The following is a 16,524-nucleotide window of genomic DNA, read 5'->3' on the forward strand; positions in this document are numbered from 1 at the left end:
TCCTCGTCAGCTGTGGCTCTGACGATGAGGTGTCCCTGTTTAGAAAATCCTAACGAAGCCTTCAGCAAAAAACACACCCGCCGAGGACCTCTGCTGCGAAGTGTCATCTCAGACACGCTCGGAGCCGTTCCGGGGAGAAGCAGCCTGCAACACTGCGGCTGAGCGTCTTCGAGATGCTGGCACGCGCGCTCTAATGGCTCGTGCTGGGGCGTTGGCCCCGGTCGATAGAAGAAATGCATCTCGTTTAAAATAGATTTCCAAGCCTTCCTGGGTAAAGAATGCGTTTGACACGTGGCCGGGGCGCCTGTGTGGTGTGTGAGGTGGTGTGCAGGCCCTGGGGGTCGGGTGGAGAGCTGGTGCCCGCCGTGCAGTGGTCCATGGCCTGGGAGATGGGCCGCTCCTCACCCTAGACTGTAACTAAACTACTCACGGTGGGTCCCCGACCCCTGGCACGTGTCTGGAATACAGCACATGCTCAGGGAGCGTTCATGGAGAGGAACGAGCACTCGCATCGATCAGTTGTCGCGAAGACAGTTAGATGCCGTGATGGGCGGCACGGGATGCTGGAGGAGGCAGGGGAGGCCCCACAGACACCGGCGCGTCTGGGTGAGGGGGGTTTGCCTGGCAGGTGCAGGGAGAGGCGTGGGCTGTCGGGGGGAGGAACGGGGTGGTGCTGGCCATCCTGTGTGTCACCTGCTTGCCTTCGCTACCCCGTTCGTCCTTGCTAGCAGAACGCCGGTGTCATCGAGGGCAGCAGTCACACTCCCGCTTCCCCGGCCTTCCTCCCAGCTGCGGGCAGCCGTGTGTCCAGGAGCCGCCGGTGAAAGTGCTGGGGCTTAAGAAAGCTTTGCTCTCATAACCACAATAACAGAAAAAGGAGGGGCCGTGACAGAGTAAGCTGGTGCAGCCTTTCTCCCCTTCCCCCTGGCTTGAACCCGAGTGTGATGTCTGGAGCCAAGCAGCCGTTCTAGGCCATGAAGCAAGAGCAGGAGGCTAGGGGCCAGTGTCTGAGGTGGCCGAGAGGGAGCCCGGAAGCCTCAGAGGCCCCGACGGCATCTTTGAGCACCCGAACCGCCCAGCAGTCACCCACTTTCAGGCTTCTTGGCAAGTGAGGAAAATACATCTGATTCATTTTGAAATCAGACCAGAGATCAGGCCCTGACCCTCCACGGCTGGACGCATGGTCTTGGCCTAGCCACTTAGCTTCCTTGGCGTTAAGTTTCTTGACCGTCAACGAAGGTGTGTAACACCCGCCGCTCAGGGTTGAGGATAAAGTGTGGGCCGTGCTTGGCACGCAGGACGTGGTCACTAGGGTGTGTCTTACTGGCACTGCGTGTGGGGCAGAGGTCAGCTCTGTAGGCACTGGACAGCCAGCAAAGAACGTTCAGCCAAGACCAGTCGATGGGGAGACTCGTGTTTAGAAAGCGGAAGACAGATTGGAGGAGACAGACTAGCACGGAGGACCTGAAGGGAGACAGTCGCCATAGTCCACGCCACTGTCGTCTGTCACCCGTACCACTTCACCCACGTCTTAGCAGCCACTTTGCTGCCCCGCCTGCCCACCGTGCGAGCTGAGAGGTACTTAGCCGTACGTGACAGAAAACCCAATTTATAGTGGCCGAGGCGAACAGGGGCTTATTTTCCCTCACCTGTAAGAGCCACGGTTTAATGACGCCCACAGTGCCCAGCCCAAGCGTCCGTCCTCACTGTCAGCCTTCGCCTGCGGCCTCACAGTTGTGGGGGGCCTCTGCTTCCCCAGGGGCCGTTCATGTACTCCAGGTGGGGAGACAGGAGGGGGGCCAGCCAGCTGTCTGCGAGTCCATCCCTTTGTATCAGGAAAGGAAGTTTCCCTGCAATATATTAAATATATTGTAGACAAAAATGCGTTTCTTGTATGGACCAGGAACCACGGGGCCTGTGGTTCACTCCAAGTGCAGCAGAGACCGGCGAAGGGGACTTTGAACCCCCCCAGCAGAAGGCGGCGAGAGAGAAGGAGAGTGGGAACAGCCAAGTCAGCCCCCAGGCAGCGTCTGCCCACCTGCGTCCCGACTCGGTCTTCAGCCTGCACCAGACTATGTCACTCTCCTGTCTAAAGCCCCCAGCGGTCTTCCATGCCCCGCAACAAACCCAGACGGCTTCCATGGGCTGCGAAGCTTTGCAAGCCCCCCAATCCCGACCGTGCTCCCGCTGCACCCGGCTTTTCTCTCTCCCTCAAGCGTGCCAAGGCAGGCCTCACTTGAGGGGCTTGGCCCGCTGCCTGGGTCCCTCCTGCCACATCTTCGCAGGCCGGTGGCCCGAGCCAGATGCTGCTCACCGAAAGGGGGCGAGAACCCTGCTGAGCAGAGACCTTGCTTTCCTCACGTGGCGAGTCTGGAGGTGGCGGCCGCCTCCGCGGTTTCCTCGCAGTCCCTTCCGCTCGGAGGAGGAGCAGGGGGACCAGGAAGGGACTCTGCCAGCTTCCACGAACACGTCACCTGCCGGAATCGGGGACAGGGTCCCCTCTTTACGGGAGGCTGGGCAGTGGAGTATTTAGCCGGCCACCAGGGCCCTCGGCAGCGTGTCGCTTTCTCAGAGTCCTTTCCTAGGGTCCCCGCTGCAGTGGCCTCCCCTGGACACTTGTGTGTTTAACCCCCACCTTTCTCTACCCTATCGGTTTAGTTTTCGTCACACCTGCCGCTGTCTGACACTGTCTTGTCTGCTCTCTTCTCCTCATTGTCTGTGGCCCGGGCAGGTGAGCTCCTGGGAGAGCAGCCTGGTCGGTGTTGTCACCCCAGGGCGGCCTCCTAGCGGGGCGGGCCTCTGCTGCCCTCTCCTGGGCCTCGCCTCGCAGCTCGTGATGTCCCTGGAGGACGGAGGACGCCTGCTCCAGGCCTGCGTGGAGGATGAGTGACAGGGCTAGGAGTGGGACGCGCTCACGGAGGTACAGGTTCCGTGACTGGCCGGTGTCTTCGGAAGTCACCGAACCCAGGGCCTGCGCGCTGGCAGGGCCGCATCGTCAGCTCCACGGAAGGAAGAAACCTTGCAAGGCTGATTATTCATTCGTTTGGTTATTCAGTTACTTACTCATTTATTCAAGAAATATTAGGGTATATTTACGTACTCAGGATGCAAAGTTTGGGGAATAAGATGCACTCCCGTCTCAAGGAGTGAAGACGAATGCACAGAAATTGTAATACGGTTTCACAGTGAAATAATAAGAGAAACATCCGAGTCGCTGTGGGTGCACAGAGGGGCACCTGACTGGCACTGGGGTGGGGGCGGGGACACAGGGAGGTGGCCCCGTGGACGCTAACACGCGAATCGGAATTGCAGGCGCCCCGTCAGTAAGCCCAAGGGCAAGTCTGGTTTCCTGCTCTGTTCAGCAGCCCCTGAGGGCCTTGGCTTTCCTAGCTGAGAGAGGGCTGCTCCGAGCTGTGTCCTGTGCCGTGGTGGCATGCCTGAGCTCCGGGGGAGCTAGTTTGTAAGAGCGTCTCCCCGGGAGCAGTTTGGCCGCTGGCAGGAATCTTGTTACAGCCCCACAGGTTCCTGAGGCTCAGTGCATTTCCTCTGCTCCGATGGGGTGACTTTCAGCCGATTCTTCCTCTGCCCTCTCCATCCTGCTGTTGAGAAACTGACCTTTCCATTTTGGTTATTGTATTTTATGGTTCTAACATTTTCATTTGGTTCTTTATAGCTTCTATTTCTTCGAGATTTTCTATTTGCTGAAGCTTTCTATTTTTTTAAGTTTGCTCAAGCACGTTCCTAATTGCTCAGTGAAGCGTTTCTATCACGGTGGCTTTAAAAATCTTTGTCAGATCATTTTAATATCTTTGTCCTCGCAGTACTGACGTCTATGGATTGTCTTTTTTCATTCAGTTTGAGATCAGTTCTTGGTATGATGAGAGAGTTTAAAAATTGGAACTGGGACATTTTTGTATTATGTTATGAGACTCTGGATCTTAATTTAAAACCTGTTTTAACTTTCTCTGCCACGGCTGTGGCAGGGTGAGGGGGGGTGGGGGAGGAGGCAGGTGGCGAGGAGGCGGACTTTGTTGCTGCTGGGAGCAGAAGTTCTCCCCTGCCTCACCTCATCACCTCCACGACCCCTGAGGGGGGAGGGGCTCCTCTACAGCTGGGTGGGGAGACTGTGGTGGGCGTGGCCTCTTGCTGCCGGGGGTGGGGGGGGGTGATGGTGACAGCCCACTGGGCCTCCTCAATGCCGCCCCGTGGGAAGGCGGGAGGGGCCTCGTTTGTTCCAGGTCCCCTGCTGCGCCGCAGAGCAGAGCGGGAGCAGGGCTCATTACCGGCTGGTGGCAAGTCATGGTTCCCTACCTGGCAGGGATGTTGGGGTGACTTGTAACCTTGCGAGGGTGGAAGTCGAGGTTCCTCGCTGAGACCGGCATGGATGGGGTAGGGCCGGTGTCCGTGGTGTTCGGTGACAGTGGGGTTATTGTCTAAAAGGCCTGTCTGGGCTGGCTGCCCCCTTCCCCGGCAGGAGGAGGCTTGTGTTGGGCTTTTTTCGGCCTGCGCCCCGCTGGCACTGCCAGGTTGCTGGTTTCTTCAGCCCCAAGGCTGGGATAACAGGCCGCAAGGAAGCCCAGGGCCGCACCCGTGTTGTTCCTTGGGTCCTGAGGTCCCCGGCCCGTCTGCTTTCTGCTTTCCCCCTTCCCAAGGCTCCCTACGTGTCATACGTAACTTCCAGGGTTTGTAGTTGTATCAGGAACGGTAAAGGCACATCTGCTCCCTCTTCAGCAAAGCAGTTCTATTAGATTTCATGTCATGCTGTAGTTTTCATCCGTAGACGTTCCATCCGAATCTTCCTTATGTTCCATTTCTCTCATATCATTTGCCTTTACATTCTTAACTGGTATGAAACATATGTATAGCTGTTCGAAGGTCTGCTAATTCTACCACCGCTATCATTTCTGGGACTGTTTCTCTTGGGTAACATTGTCCTGTCTCTTTTCGTTCCTTTTCTATGGTAATATTTGATTGGAGATCAAACACCGGGCAGTCTGTGTCATTCTCTGCTGGACTTTGTTGTTTCTTTAATAAGCGGCAGCCTTGGTTCTGGGGTGATTGCATCAGTTTGACCCGTGCTTTCGGGCTTGGCGCGACGGGTCCATTGAAGCCTTTATTCTAACGTCCACGACGTCCTTTCGAGGCCTCTGCCTGATGCCCTGTGTGTTAGAAGCTCCACCTACGCCGTCTCGCGCGAGCGCTGAGTCGCTTGGCCGCGGCGCCGGGAGGCTCGTGCCCGGCCCCGTGGGGTTCCGCCCCGCGCATGCGCAGGCCAGAGTCCAGCCGCCAGCCGAGGCGCCGCCCGCGTCTCCGGAGCCCCCGGGCCCTCCTCTCCGGCCTTTCCCACTCAGTGCGGCTGCCTGCTTTGTTTGGGTCCTCCCTCTGCACTGCCCGTCGTACAGCGCGGGAAAACACATCAGGCAGTAAACTGAGGCAGAGGGCTGACCTCGTTTCCTTTTTCTCAGCAAAGCCTTGCACTACCTGCTTTCCAGCGTCTGTAAACATTATTTTATAATTGTGTCTGGTTTTATTGTTGATTATAGCGGGAGGGCAATTTCTGCAGCTGTGAGTACCTCATGGATGGAGGTGGAAGTCTTCTTGAGCCAGTTTTTCAGCTGGGAACAGCTGGAGAAAGAGGCTCAGGTCCGTAGGAGAAGGGATCGTGGGACACTGTGACAGGTGTAAGGTAGGCGGTAATAAATTCCCCAGTCCCATCCCACGGGGACTTGTGACCATGTGTTTACATAGTCTAGATCAGAGAGAGGACTAGCCAACCATGTCAAGAACTGTTAGATGCAGGGTCCTATCTGGCAGGGACACCCAAGGATCGGAAACATCATCCTGGCGCCCGTTACAGGCAGGGTATGGGGGCTGGGTAACAAGTGCAGACCTGGCTCAGTGGATCCACTGGGTTCACAGACCCACAAAGCAACAGGAATGCTGAGAGCAGCTGGGCAGGTAAGAGCGAACACCCCCAATCCTGGCTTCTCCCAGCTTGCGTGTGCAGACCAGGTGGAGGCTGCCATCAACCCAGTCCCCCCGCATTCACGGCCACAGGCGTTGGTCCAGGGCTCCCCAACACGCTTCCCGCACGCAAGGCTCCCACTCGGTCCACCTTACCAGGCTCACCCCATGGCAGATATTTAAACATTTTGAGATTAACTGTGTGGAATACTGTGCCCGTTCCAACAAGGTCAGCACTTCGTGACGGTGACGGTGGTGGTGTGGAGTCGCTGTGTTAGATGAGCTTTCTATTTCAACAAGGACGGGACCATCGATTGGCAAACTTTAAACAATAGCAGGGCTAGACTTGAGCTTTGCCATCCTGGCAACCATGAGGCTGGGAACAGTGATCAGTGCAACTACTGGTGACCAGCCTCTTGGCTGGCATGGCCTCACGCGGACGGGTGACCAAAGGCGCTTAACTGGCCTGCAGGGCTAAGTGAGCAGATGAGACACCGGGCCCTCTGCGCTCCCAGTAAGAACTGCAAGAGCCAGTGGCCACCCTTACCCTCCTGAGCTGCGTGACCTCATAGCTGAGTGACTCCGTCATAATCCACCTGTCGACAGTTGGGTATTTTTCCTGCTAATGGACCTTGAACCTACGCCATACTATCTACTTCCCTCATTGCTGATCAGGACACCTGTTCCATAGCTACTGAACGGCCAGCCCCTCTCAGCTCTGGTCTGGAAACCGAGGTATCTTTTACAAAATCTCAGGAGCTAGTTCAAGAAACAAAACAGAAGTTCCCTTCCTAAGCTTCCTGCATCTCAGCTTCATTTTCCCCAACTCCCCTTAGGCCTTAATTCAGATCACCTTAGAAAAGCAGAATCCATTGTTTATTCGTAGTAATTTTAGCAATACACCTAATACATTTTAAGACCAAAGACATAACAGCTTGTTTTGTAATTTGCCCACAGTAACCATGGGACACGGGCCGCAAATGTCTTCTTCCTTCCCTTTTAGCAGTAAACCCCAGAGGCTCGAGGGGACATTGCTCTCGATGTCCTGCTACCAGTCTACTCAAGCCCAGTAAACATCTAAAAAGAACACAACCTCTTATTTCTTCTTGAGGTACAAATGTTCAGTTTGGATGAGAACGAGCCAAGGACTAGAGACAATGGAGGCTCTTCGTTTGTTCTGGTGAATTCCACGGAGAAGGAAGACGTAGGATCTAGACTGTTTCACTCTTACTATTCAGCTCATCGAAGCCACAGCCTGGCACTCCTTGCGTGAGACTGCCCCCGAAAGGCCGGATGTGTAACCATCGTAGACGGAGACAGCGAATATGGGGAATTCGACTGCACACGCAGTTAGCCCGACGTCCCCTGTGCTCACAGAACTCCCCGCTTGGTCAGAGCTGGCCCATCTTTGCTTCGCTGTCTCGGATCCTGCTTCGCTGCTTTGGAGGGGGAGAGGCTTCAGAGCGTCTGGGGGCTGGTGGGGGCCGTTCCCCGGGCAGCTTGCTGGGCTAACCAGTACTTGTATCTTTTGGTCTTGGGCCTCTCAAAGTTCACCACGGACATAGGGACCCTCACAGTGTCCAGCCCATTGACCTGTACACAAAGCAACAGGAATCCACAGTCAGCTGGGCAGATAAGAGCTAATACCCCCCCATCCCGGCTTCTCACCTCCGTTCTCACCCAGTCAGAAAGAGGGGACAGTGTGTGGGACACTCACCGTCACCTCACACCAGTACTCGCCCCACCGTGTGATGGCCTCTTCGGGTAACTTTAAAGCATGTGGGGCGACCACAACACCAAGCTGCAAAAAATCACAGCCAAAAGGAGCTCTGTTTACATGGCTGCCTCATAAAGAACATTCTAGAATTTCCTGTAGAGCTGAATAAAAGTGAGAGTTTGTCCGGGCTGATCCTATGCGAGGGCACAGACCTCCAGATGGTGGCAGAGAAATCCAGTCCTCATTTCTCAGAAAGGGGGATGAAATCACAAAGAGAAACAGGGCTTGAGGACAAAATTACGATGCTCACAAAAGAGAAATTCTCCAGTGAATCACACTTCCCCAGGTTTTCCCTAGCTAGGGAGGAAATAAATGATACCACCATCTTTTCCTGTCACTTCAGATTCCACGTGACCGCCCTTAGCCACGCCCATCCCACAGCCCTGCAAACCAACCAAGAACCGTCCCTAACTCCATGGTCCAGCCGGGCCTTCTTGGAGTGGGGGGGGCTTCCGCCCTCAGGGGCACCGTGTCTGGGAACACTCACGTTTTTAAGGAAGTGGCGGGCTACTATTTCAGGGTTTAGCTCCCATTTGACGTTGTTCCTCATCCCCACCTCCAGGTGACAGCTTCTCAGAAATTTCACTGTCTGAGAGGAATTGCAGACGGGGGACAGGTGAGAGATGGAATCAGAGAGGGAGCATGTTAGCAAGAGGCACAGGTCTGAGAGCTCAGGGCACAATTTCTGCTTCACAGTGAAGACGGGGGAGAAGATGAATGGGAGAGACAGAACATTCTTACTATTTCCAGGCTGACACTGTGGAAAGACACTGCACAGGAGAATGTCACCTACACCTGCCTGTCCCTAATCACAGAAACAGGCCATGTCAGCGTTAAGTTCATCAAAGTTAGAGGCCACTGGTATCTCAGTGTCCTGACTTTCATGGACTGTTTTAACCTAATTCTTCTGGCAGTCGATCCCACCCACCCCACGCCACGGATTCCTTCCTGGTTACAGAATGAGATATAAATCCATCAGCCAAGGATTCGAGATGTTTTGTAAATCCTGCCCCAACCCCCTTTCTAGCCATGTTTCCTACTACTACACTATAAAAAAGTCCCTGCTTTAGCTACACTGATCTACTTTCTAAGTAAAAATATGCTCTAACTCTCTACACCTTTTCTCTCTTAAGAATACTTTTCCCTCCCTCCTGGCCTATCCAAATCTTACTAATCCCATCAGGCCTAGTTCAGTCTCATCTGAAAAATGGCCCTTCCCAATCACCCTAATCCCTTTTGGTCCATGTCACTTATAATTTACTGCCTGAGTTTACTGATCACTTTCTCCTGTGTCTGTTTTCTCCGACTCGTCTGTAAATACCCCTCATCTCTAACTTTTCCGTGGGTCTTTTTGAGCCCTGGTTGGGGCCTCACTCAGTAAACCAGGGCACTTTACAGATCAGGAACTCCCAGGTCTCGACACCAGGTCTGGCAGCCACGCATTCCTTCCCCCATCCTGCGCCTGCAACCAGGAGACTTCAAGGAAATGGGTCTCTCAGGAAGAGGCTGGTGATGCCCGCAGGTGACCGGTATATAAAGACTTGTTTGTACTCACCGCCTCGCCTGCCCGGGTCTGGATCTTCTCTAATTTTCCTTCTCGTCTCAGCTAGAAAAGAAAGTTAAAGATAGAAGGGAAAAAAAAAGAGCCCACAGTAAATAACAAACGCTTTCGACGCTGGACGTAGGCTGGGCTTTTGGATTCCTGTTCTACTCTCTACTTCGCTTTCACATTAAACATCAAAGGGAAGGAATTCGCTAGAAGATGATTTAAGGTTTTATTCCTCCAAGTCCCTCTGCTTTCCTCTGAGCTCACCAATTTCTCCTCTTCAAACAACTTCTTGTTTTCTGGGGATGGGTATACAGCCAGTCCTTGAGGGAGGAGTCGATTGCGACCCACAGATTTCTTCACGGAGACCAAGTCTCCCCGGACTCCAAGTTCTGCCAAGGGGAAAGAGACACTGGATCAGAAGTGTCTAGGAGTCCCTAAAGAAAGACACGATTAAAGAAAGAAGCCCTTCTTTTCCGCTCACAGCTCTTGTTCTTCCAGAAGAGATATTAACATTCACTAGAAACATCTAGGAGACTTCTAATTCGTTTCTTTAAGGGCTTGGGTTAGAAACGTGATATTCCTTGAACAAAGCAGGCACTGCCGCCCTCTCCCGCATTCCTGTTCTCATTGCCCATGCAGGGGGCCAGTGTCACATTCACCGTGCTTTTTACGGCCTCTTTTCCAATACCGAGCCGCTGCTTCCCACGAACTCGGAAAGGGCCGCAGACAGCGGAGGGGCAGGGGCGGTAAAAAGCTGATGCCGAACGGAACCTGCCGGAGAGAGAGGAAGGGCCCTACCGTCCACCGACTGCGTGAGGATCAGCTCCAGGTTTTCTTTGGGCCGGTGTTTCGTGTCCTCCACCAGCCTGTAGACGCGGTGTCGCCGGTGCAGGCGCGGCTTGCGGCCCTCCCCGGCCAGCGGCACCTTCCACCAGCGCTCCACGACGACGGTGCCCTGGGGGCCGGGGCGCGAGCGTCAGCGAGTCCCCCCGCCGCCGACCGCCCGGGAGAGCCCGCCACCCCGGGCCCCCCGCGTCCCCACGCGCCCCCGGACTCGGGAGCGGGCGTAAACGGCGCCCCGGAGTCTCACCCGGCTGTGAGAGAGGCAGAAGTCGCGGCCCGGGCCGGGGGTGCCCCCTTCGAGTCGCGGCCAGAGCAGGGCCCGGACGCCCCCGGGCAGCAGCCGCTCAGCGCCCGCCCGCAGCAGAGCCCGGCCCGGGGCCGCGACGGGGGCCGCCATGTTCCCGCGCGCGGAGGGGCCTGGCGGGGGCGCGGCCGGCGCATGCGCAGCAAAGGCCCCCGCCGGCTGCCCGCGGCGCGCCCGAGGCGGCGGCTCAGGCCCGGCCCGGCCCGGGGCAGGCGCGGCGCCGACCGACACGCGCAGGGCGCGCTCTCCCTCTCGGCTTCGCTTTGCCTTGAGCACGGGGTCGGGGTCACTCCCGCGGCCGACGGCCTTTGGTGGCTGGTAGAGGGGAGAGGGCGCTGCTGTCACCCCGGCCCGAGGGCGGGGCAAGGACGGGATCCTCTGGAAAACCGCCGGCCCGGAGTCGTCCAACCTGTGATCTTTACGACTGCGGTACCTGAGCTGACACTGAAAGACGTGTCCGAGGTCGCAAGGGAGATTAGCCGCAGAGAAAGGAAACCGCAGGACCCCAGACGGTCCCTCCCGAGGGCCTGGGCACACGGGCTCTGTGTGGCAGAGATTACGGAAAGATGCTCTGCGCGCGTTATTCACCCCCCACGCAGCCTTCGACCAGCCGATCCTCCTCCTAATTACACTTTCTTTACGCGGCCTCCAGGGCACCAGTTTCCTTCAGTTTCCTTTGCTGTCCACCTGCCCCCCGTCCCCCCACTTTTTCCTCGCGTGCTCCCGGGTCATGATTGTTGGATCTTCTCACTCTGCACACTCCTAATGATCTCATTCAGTCTGTTGGCTTAAAGTACTATTAATTTACCAATGACGTCCAAATTTCTATCTCTATCCTAGATTTCTAAGCCCCAGATTTGAATATCCAACTTGTCACCTTCCCCTCAAATGTCTGATGGACTACTCAAAGCTAACACGCTCCAAACTAACCCACTGCCCCCCCCTGCAGCCTTCCCCAGCTCAGTTCATGGCAACTCCATTCTTCGTTCGTGGACCGGACTTCTCTCACAGTCCAGGAAGTCCTGTGGGTTCTGCCTTTAAACTATTTCCAGATCCAGCCACTTCCCCCCACCTCCAGCGCTTCACCCTGGAATAAGACTGCCCTTCCAGATCGCCGCAATAGGCTAACAAATCTTAATGCCCTACAGTTTATTTTTAAAAACATTAAGACATGTCACAAAACTTTGAAATGCCTTCCCTGTTTCCTCAGAGTAAAAGAAAAAGGCCGCAGGATGGTCTCCAAGGCCCTGTATGATCTGGTCCGTCCTCTCTCGCCTCCCCACAGCTCACACCGCGCCACCCGCACTGGGCTCTGGCTGTTCCTCGAAAACACTGGGCACACGTCCTCCTACGGCTTTTTCACTGGCTGCTGCTGAGACGTGGAATGCTCTGAGCCTCAGCTGTCAGCTTGGCTAACGCCCTCACCGCTTTCAAGTCTTCGATTAAGTGTCACCTTTCTAACGAGGCCTCCTTGGATCCCCTTATTACTGCGACCCGCCCCACCCCGTCACACTCCTCCTCTACTCCATTGCAATTGTCTCCTCACATACTAAACAATTTCCTTACGTTTACTGTTCAGGTTGGTTTTCTCATTGTTAGAAGTTACGTTCCACGGGGCAGGGATCTGTGCTTAGCGACATATTCCAGGCACCTAGAATAGTGCCTCGCTCATAGGAGGCCCTTAACAAGTATTTGCTGAGTGGATGAATTTTAACCACAATGTTGCTTTTCTTTTTTCAATCTATTTTTTTTTTGAGTTAGTGGCCAATGTTTAAAAAAATTGGAGAAGTTTACCACAAAAATCTGTCCAGTTTCTGTCGAAAAATCATAGTTTGGTGCCACTGAGTCTGCATTCCTGCATGACATCTGGGTGGATGGAACAGAAATATCCAGCTTCTTTGAGACAGGGTGTGAGCTTTTTTGCTACAGGCCCTCCCAGCAGATCAACTAATTTCCTTTAGCTATCTGTGCCCCTGGAGGCATTGTTTGCAATGAGAAGGCTCAACAGTGTGTAGCACTCCTGAGTTATTAACTTATTCAGGGTAGGGATGATGATAAAAATACTGAACTGATAGGAACTGGGAACCAGCCAATCGGGTCAGACCTTGGATAAGGGTCTTGGAGGCCTCTTGGGGGGGGCAGACACCAGCCCTTTCGTTGCTGAATTTTAGGGGAGTGAGGAGGCGCAACGTGTGTTGCGGGGGCAGGCCGGGTGGGCACAAGTGCTCAGGCAGAGCTGTTTACCAACCAGTAGAGAAGCTGAAGTATTTTAACAACTAACTGGTACAGCCGTGAAATGTGTACTTGGCTAAGGGGGTAGGGTGGGGTACGGGAGCAGACCAGACTCTTGAAGTGACATAAGGGTTGACTCCTCGTCCATGTCATAGTGCCCACTGCATCATAATGGCACCAGGTTGCCTAAACCTCTGCCGCTCATCTCTGAATCTCACTTTGCCGCAGGGAGGCACTGAACTGAAAAGCTGCCTTGTAACAGGTCTCGCCCCTCTATCTACTCCCTTTCTTACATCAAGAGGGGAAAAACACGGAACTACCAGTACCCGATCTGGTCACCATACGCCTATTACCTCTACTGCTACAAATACCGGATCACCCTCCGGGAGAAGATGCTGCCGTGTTGTAAAAGGTACTTATTTTCATCTCTACTTGTAGTTGTTCATGTAAATTGTAAGGAAAAATAAAGAGTTTGAGAGGACTTCCCAAGTGGCAAGAAGATGACAATAGCAAAATAGATGGAAGGCTGGCGTGGAAGTTTAGAGTTTTTCCAACCGGCTGGCCTGGGAAAATGGGAACAGGCTGGTCCACAGAAGATGCAGAAGCTGGTGCCAGAGCCTGAGCCTGAGTTCCTGGCAGTTAGGACCCTCTCTCTCCCCTCAGACTCAGAGATAATCTAATTCGGGCCTTTTTTACCCAAGCAGCATCACTTACAAGGAACAAGAGGACTTGACACTCCGGCCCCGTTGCTGCCTTCAGTGCTCCTGAGTCCCTAGCAGGCCTCCAGGTGGGCAGAAACACCGAGCAGAGTGACCACGACCAGCTTAAAGAACTGTATTCGGTAAGTGGACTGTGAACTGGTGCTGAGTTGGTACCGGACAACCCTGTGCTCACTGTAACGATACCTTGCAGAGAAGGGACATTAGCTAGTTGGAAAATAAGTCATAGAGAGTGCTAGAAGAGACCTCGGAGCTCAGGTGCAAACGCTGCTTGCTTCATAGACAAGGATTCCGACCCAGAGATCTATGTCGAGGTTGTAGAGCTGGTGGTGAAAAGCAGGATGGGAAAAGTGGGAACAGAGGTCGAGCAGCCCGTCTTAGGGCTCGTGGGACATAAGGCTGCTCAGATGCTAACTGGGACTCGAACCTGGAACTCCTGCACTTGCCCCCGCATCGTATTGCACCAACGCGCCTGCGTGTGACCTCTGCATTTTAGATGAGAAATGCAATTCAAAGGAAACCCATATGATGGGAAAAAGTGGAATGAATTGTCTTATCTGCCGGTGAAGAGTGCAAGCAGGTGGCACAGCCCTGAGAAGCGGCGCTGACGTGTCTGTCTGTCTCCGAAGGGCAGTGTGCCGAGGTGAGGCGGGCGGCAGCATTCGACACTGGCTCCAGACCTGACGTTTCCCATCGAGAGCTCCACGATAGCGATGGAGTAGGTCCTAGAGCTAAGGGACGCTGTTGGAACCCTGGTTCCGGTTCTCACAGGCTTTCCACCGCCCCCTCCTCGCTTCCAGACACCTCAGTCGGCCTGAGGTCTGACGTGAGGACTAGACGCGCACACGAGCAGACCACCACCACTCACTTTCGCTCCCTTTCCAGGCTGGCAACCTGACGGTACTGGCTACTGACCCCCGGCTCCACCAGGCCCCAGTGCAGCTAGACTTCCATTTCCGCCTCACCCCTAAGACCTCTGCCCACTGGCACGGCCTTCTCTGTGACCACCGACTCTTCCTGGACATCCCATATCGGGCCTTGGATCGAGGAAACCGAGAAAGGTGACTGAACCTGGCTGGCTGGGAGAGGGGAGGGCAGAGGGAGGGGCTGTCACCCTCACCCCATCATAGTCAGGTGAGGGCGGACTCAGGAGCTGGAGACAGCCGAACCAGCTGAACTGCACGCAGACAGGCTCGCGAGCTAGCCTGGGGCCGGGGTTCAAGGATGCAGCCCGTGGGAGGTTGCTGGATTCGGGCAGAAACAGGATCCATGAACAGCTGACTAGGATGTGCTCTCCGGCTGCTGACAGGGCATGGCCTTCTCCCAGGCCCTGCCCGGGGCATGGGTGTCCACTCTCACAGTGAATGAGCCCTTGGCTTCAGAGGCAGGTCTATCAAAATTAATTTAGTAACTTGCACTTCTTGGCTGGGATCAGCAAAACCTGACCCATGAGATTGCTTCTGCTCCAAGTGGGCACCTTTCTGGATTCTGCGTCCACTAAACGTTCCGTTAACTGTGATTCTTCTCCCTGGCTCCTAGTTTGACTGCGACATTGGAATACGTGGAAGAGAAGACCGATGTGGACTCTGTGTTTGTAAACTTTCAAAACAGCCGGAACGACAGAGGTGGGATCTGCTGTCCTTGGCCCTTGGTGCTGAAGCGGTTACCAGTGACTTTGCCTTTTTAGGAGACACTCTTTCCCCCTACTCTTTAAAAAGGGCACCCGCAAGCATTTTAGGGCTTCCCTGCCCCCACAAAGGAAATTAAGGTATCTAGCATTCCGTTCAAGTCCCTGCAGGTAGATTTGAGAGAGCAGACTGAAGCGGCACCGGTGAAACTGCATAGCATCCATTCGAGGGATGTGGCTGGTAGGACAGGAAGGGTACCGAGTGGATTAAGCACCTGTGGTATGAAAGGGTCAGGAGTAAGGACCAGGAGTATATTCGACCAGGTGCTGAGAGCCGCTTACAGAAACTACCTGCTCCCTCGAGCTCATACTCTGTTGGACATGAGACAAAGAACGGTCAAGAGTAGACAGAACTATCATTGTTAGGCATTTCATCAACATCTCGTTTAATCCCAAATTCTGTTGAGGAAGGTTCTGTAGTCCCCAATTTACGAATGAAGACACTGAAGTTCAGAAGGGTCAACTCGTAGACTGTCACATAGCTAAGTGAATGTTCACGCCAGGGTTAGTCTTGGGCCCGTGGGACTCTAAAGCACATCCTTTAGAGTCATGCGCCATACGGCTCCCCCGCGGCCACTCCCTAGTGGAACACGCCAGACCCCTAGAGTGCTCGTGGCTTCCCAGCTCTAATTCGCCCTCTCCTCCACAGGTGCCCTGCTGCGGGCCTTCAGCTACATGGGCTTCGAGCTGGTCAGACCAGACCACCCTGCTCTCCCTCCCTGGGACAATGCCATCTTTATGGTGTATCCTCTTGAAAGGGACCTGGGCCACCTGCACAGCAAGCCTCCCTGAATATGCTTATTCCTACTGTGTGAGGGGCTGGGGGCCTTGATAAACAGGACCCGGGGGCCGAGGATGTGATTCAGGACACCTCCTTCCACCCTAGGAATAAAGGGTAGTGCAGTCCTCGTGTTCACTGTTTCTTGGGGTGAAAGTGGGGTTGGCTGCTGGGGAACATGAGCCTTGCAGAGCAGAAGTTGCTGTACGAGAAACACTTAATGACTAGAAAGGTCAGGGACCTGACCAAAGGCGGAAAAGACCCAAAGATTTTAGGCTCCTTTGCCTTCCCTCCACCCCAAAGCCAGGCCCCCTTTATTCTAACCATTTACTGAGCACCCGCTGGAAGCAAGAGCCAAGCGTACCGGTCATCCACATATTTAAACTAACTGGACACAAGTGCTAATTCCTTCTCTGTGGACGTGGAGGACAGAGAAGGCATATGGGTCCCCCGGCTTTGCCTCAAGGGGACTCTGACGAAAAAACAGGAGGCGTGGAAGAGGGTGTTCCAGGCAGGACAGCACAGGCTCGTACTGGAAGGACAAGGAACCCATCGGAATGCGACGTAAGCTGACGAGGCTGAGAGGCCACGGTAAAGGGACAGACTTTGACGCACAGTAGCAAACGGTGGCCAGGAACGAGGTGCCACTTGTGTTCTAACAGGAAGTCTTA

General features: G+C 54.7%; 2 protein-coding genes across 2 annotated transcripts; one reads left to right on the forward strand and one right to left on the reverse strand.

The window, feature by feature from the left end:
- Nucleotides 1–6,818: 6,818 nt before the first annotated feature.
- Nucleotides 6,819–10,558, reverse strand: MRPL9 (mitochondrial ribosomal protein L9). Its single transcript, XM_039841631.1, has 7 exons — nucleotides 10,381–10,558; nucleotides 10,089–10,245; nucleotides 9,555–9,679; nucleotides 9,297–9,347; nucleotides 8,229–8,330; nucleotides 7,682–7,765; nucleotides 6,819–7,557 (listed from the first exon to the last, which is right to left on the reverse strand). The coding sequence occupies exons 1-7, from the start codon at nucleotides 10,528–10,530 to the stop codon at nucleotides 7,423–7,425; spliced, it is 804 nt and encodes a 267-aa protein (XP_039697565.1). The 5' UTR covers nucleotides 10,531–10,558; the 3' UTR covers nucleotides 6,819–7,422.
- Nucleotides 10,559–11,180: 622 nt separating this feature from the next.
- Nucleotides 11,181–15,981, forward strand: OAZ3 (ornithine decarboxylase antizyme 3). Its single transcript, XM_039841632.1, is given in 6 exon segments — nucleotides 11,181–13,081; nucleotides 13,374–13,434; nucleotides 13,436–13,510; nucleotides 14,274–14,449; nucleotides 14,928–15,013; nucleotides 15,725–15,981. Coding segments are annotated over 6 exon segments (561 nt in total). The 5' UTR covers nucleotides 11,181–13,061; the 3' UTR covers nucleotides 15,868–15,981.
- Nucleotides 15,982–16,524: the final 543 nt, after the last annotated feature.

This window comes from Pteropus medius, unplaced genomic scaffold (assembly GCF_902729225.1).
Source record: "Pteropus medius unplaced genomic scaffold, Ma_sr-lr_union100, whole genome shotgun sequence".
NCBI lineage: Eukaryota > Metazoa > Chordata > Mammalia > Chiroptera > Pteropodidae > Pteropus > Pteropus medius.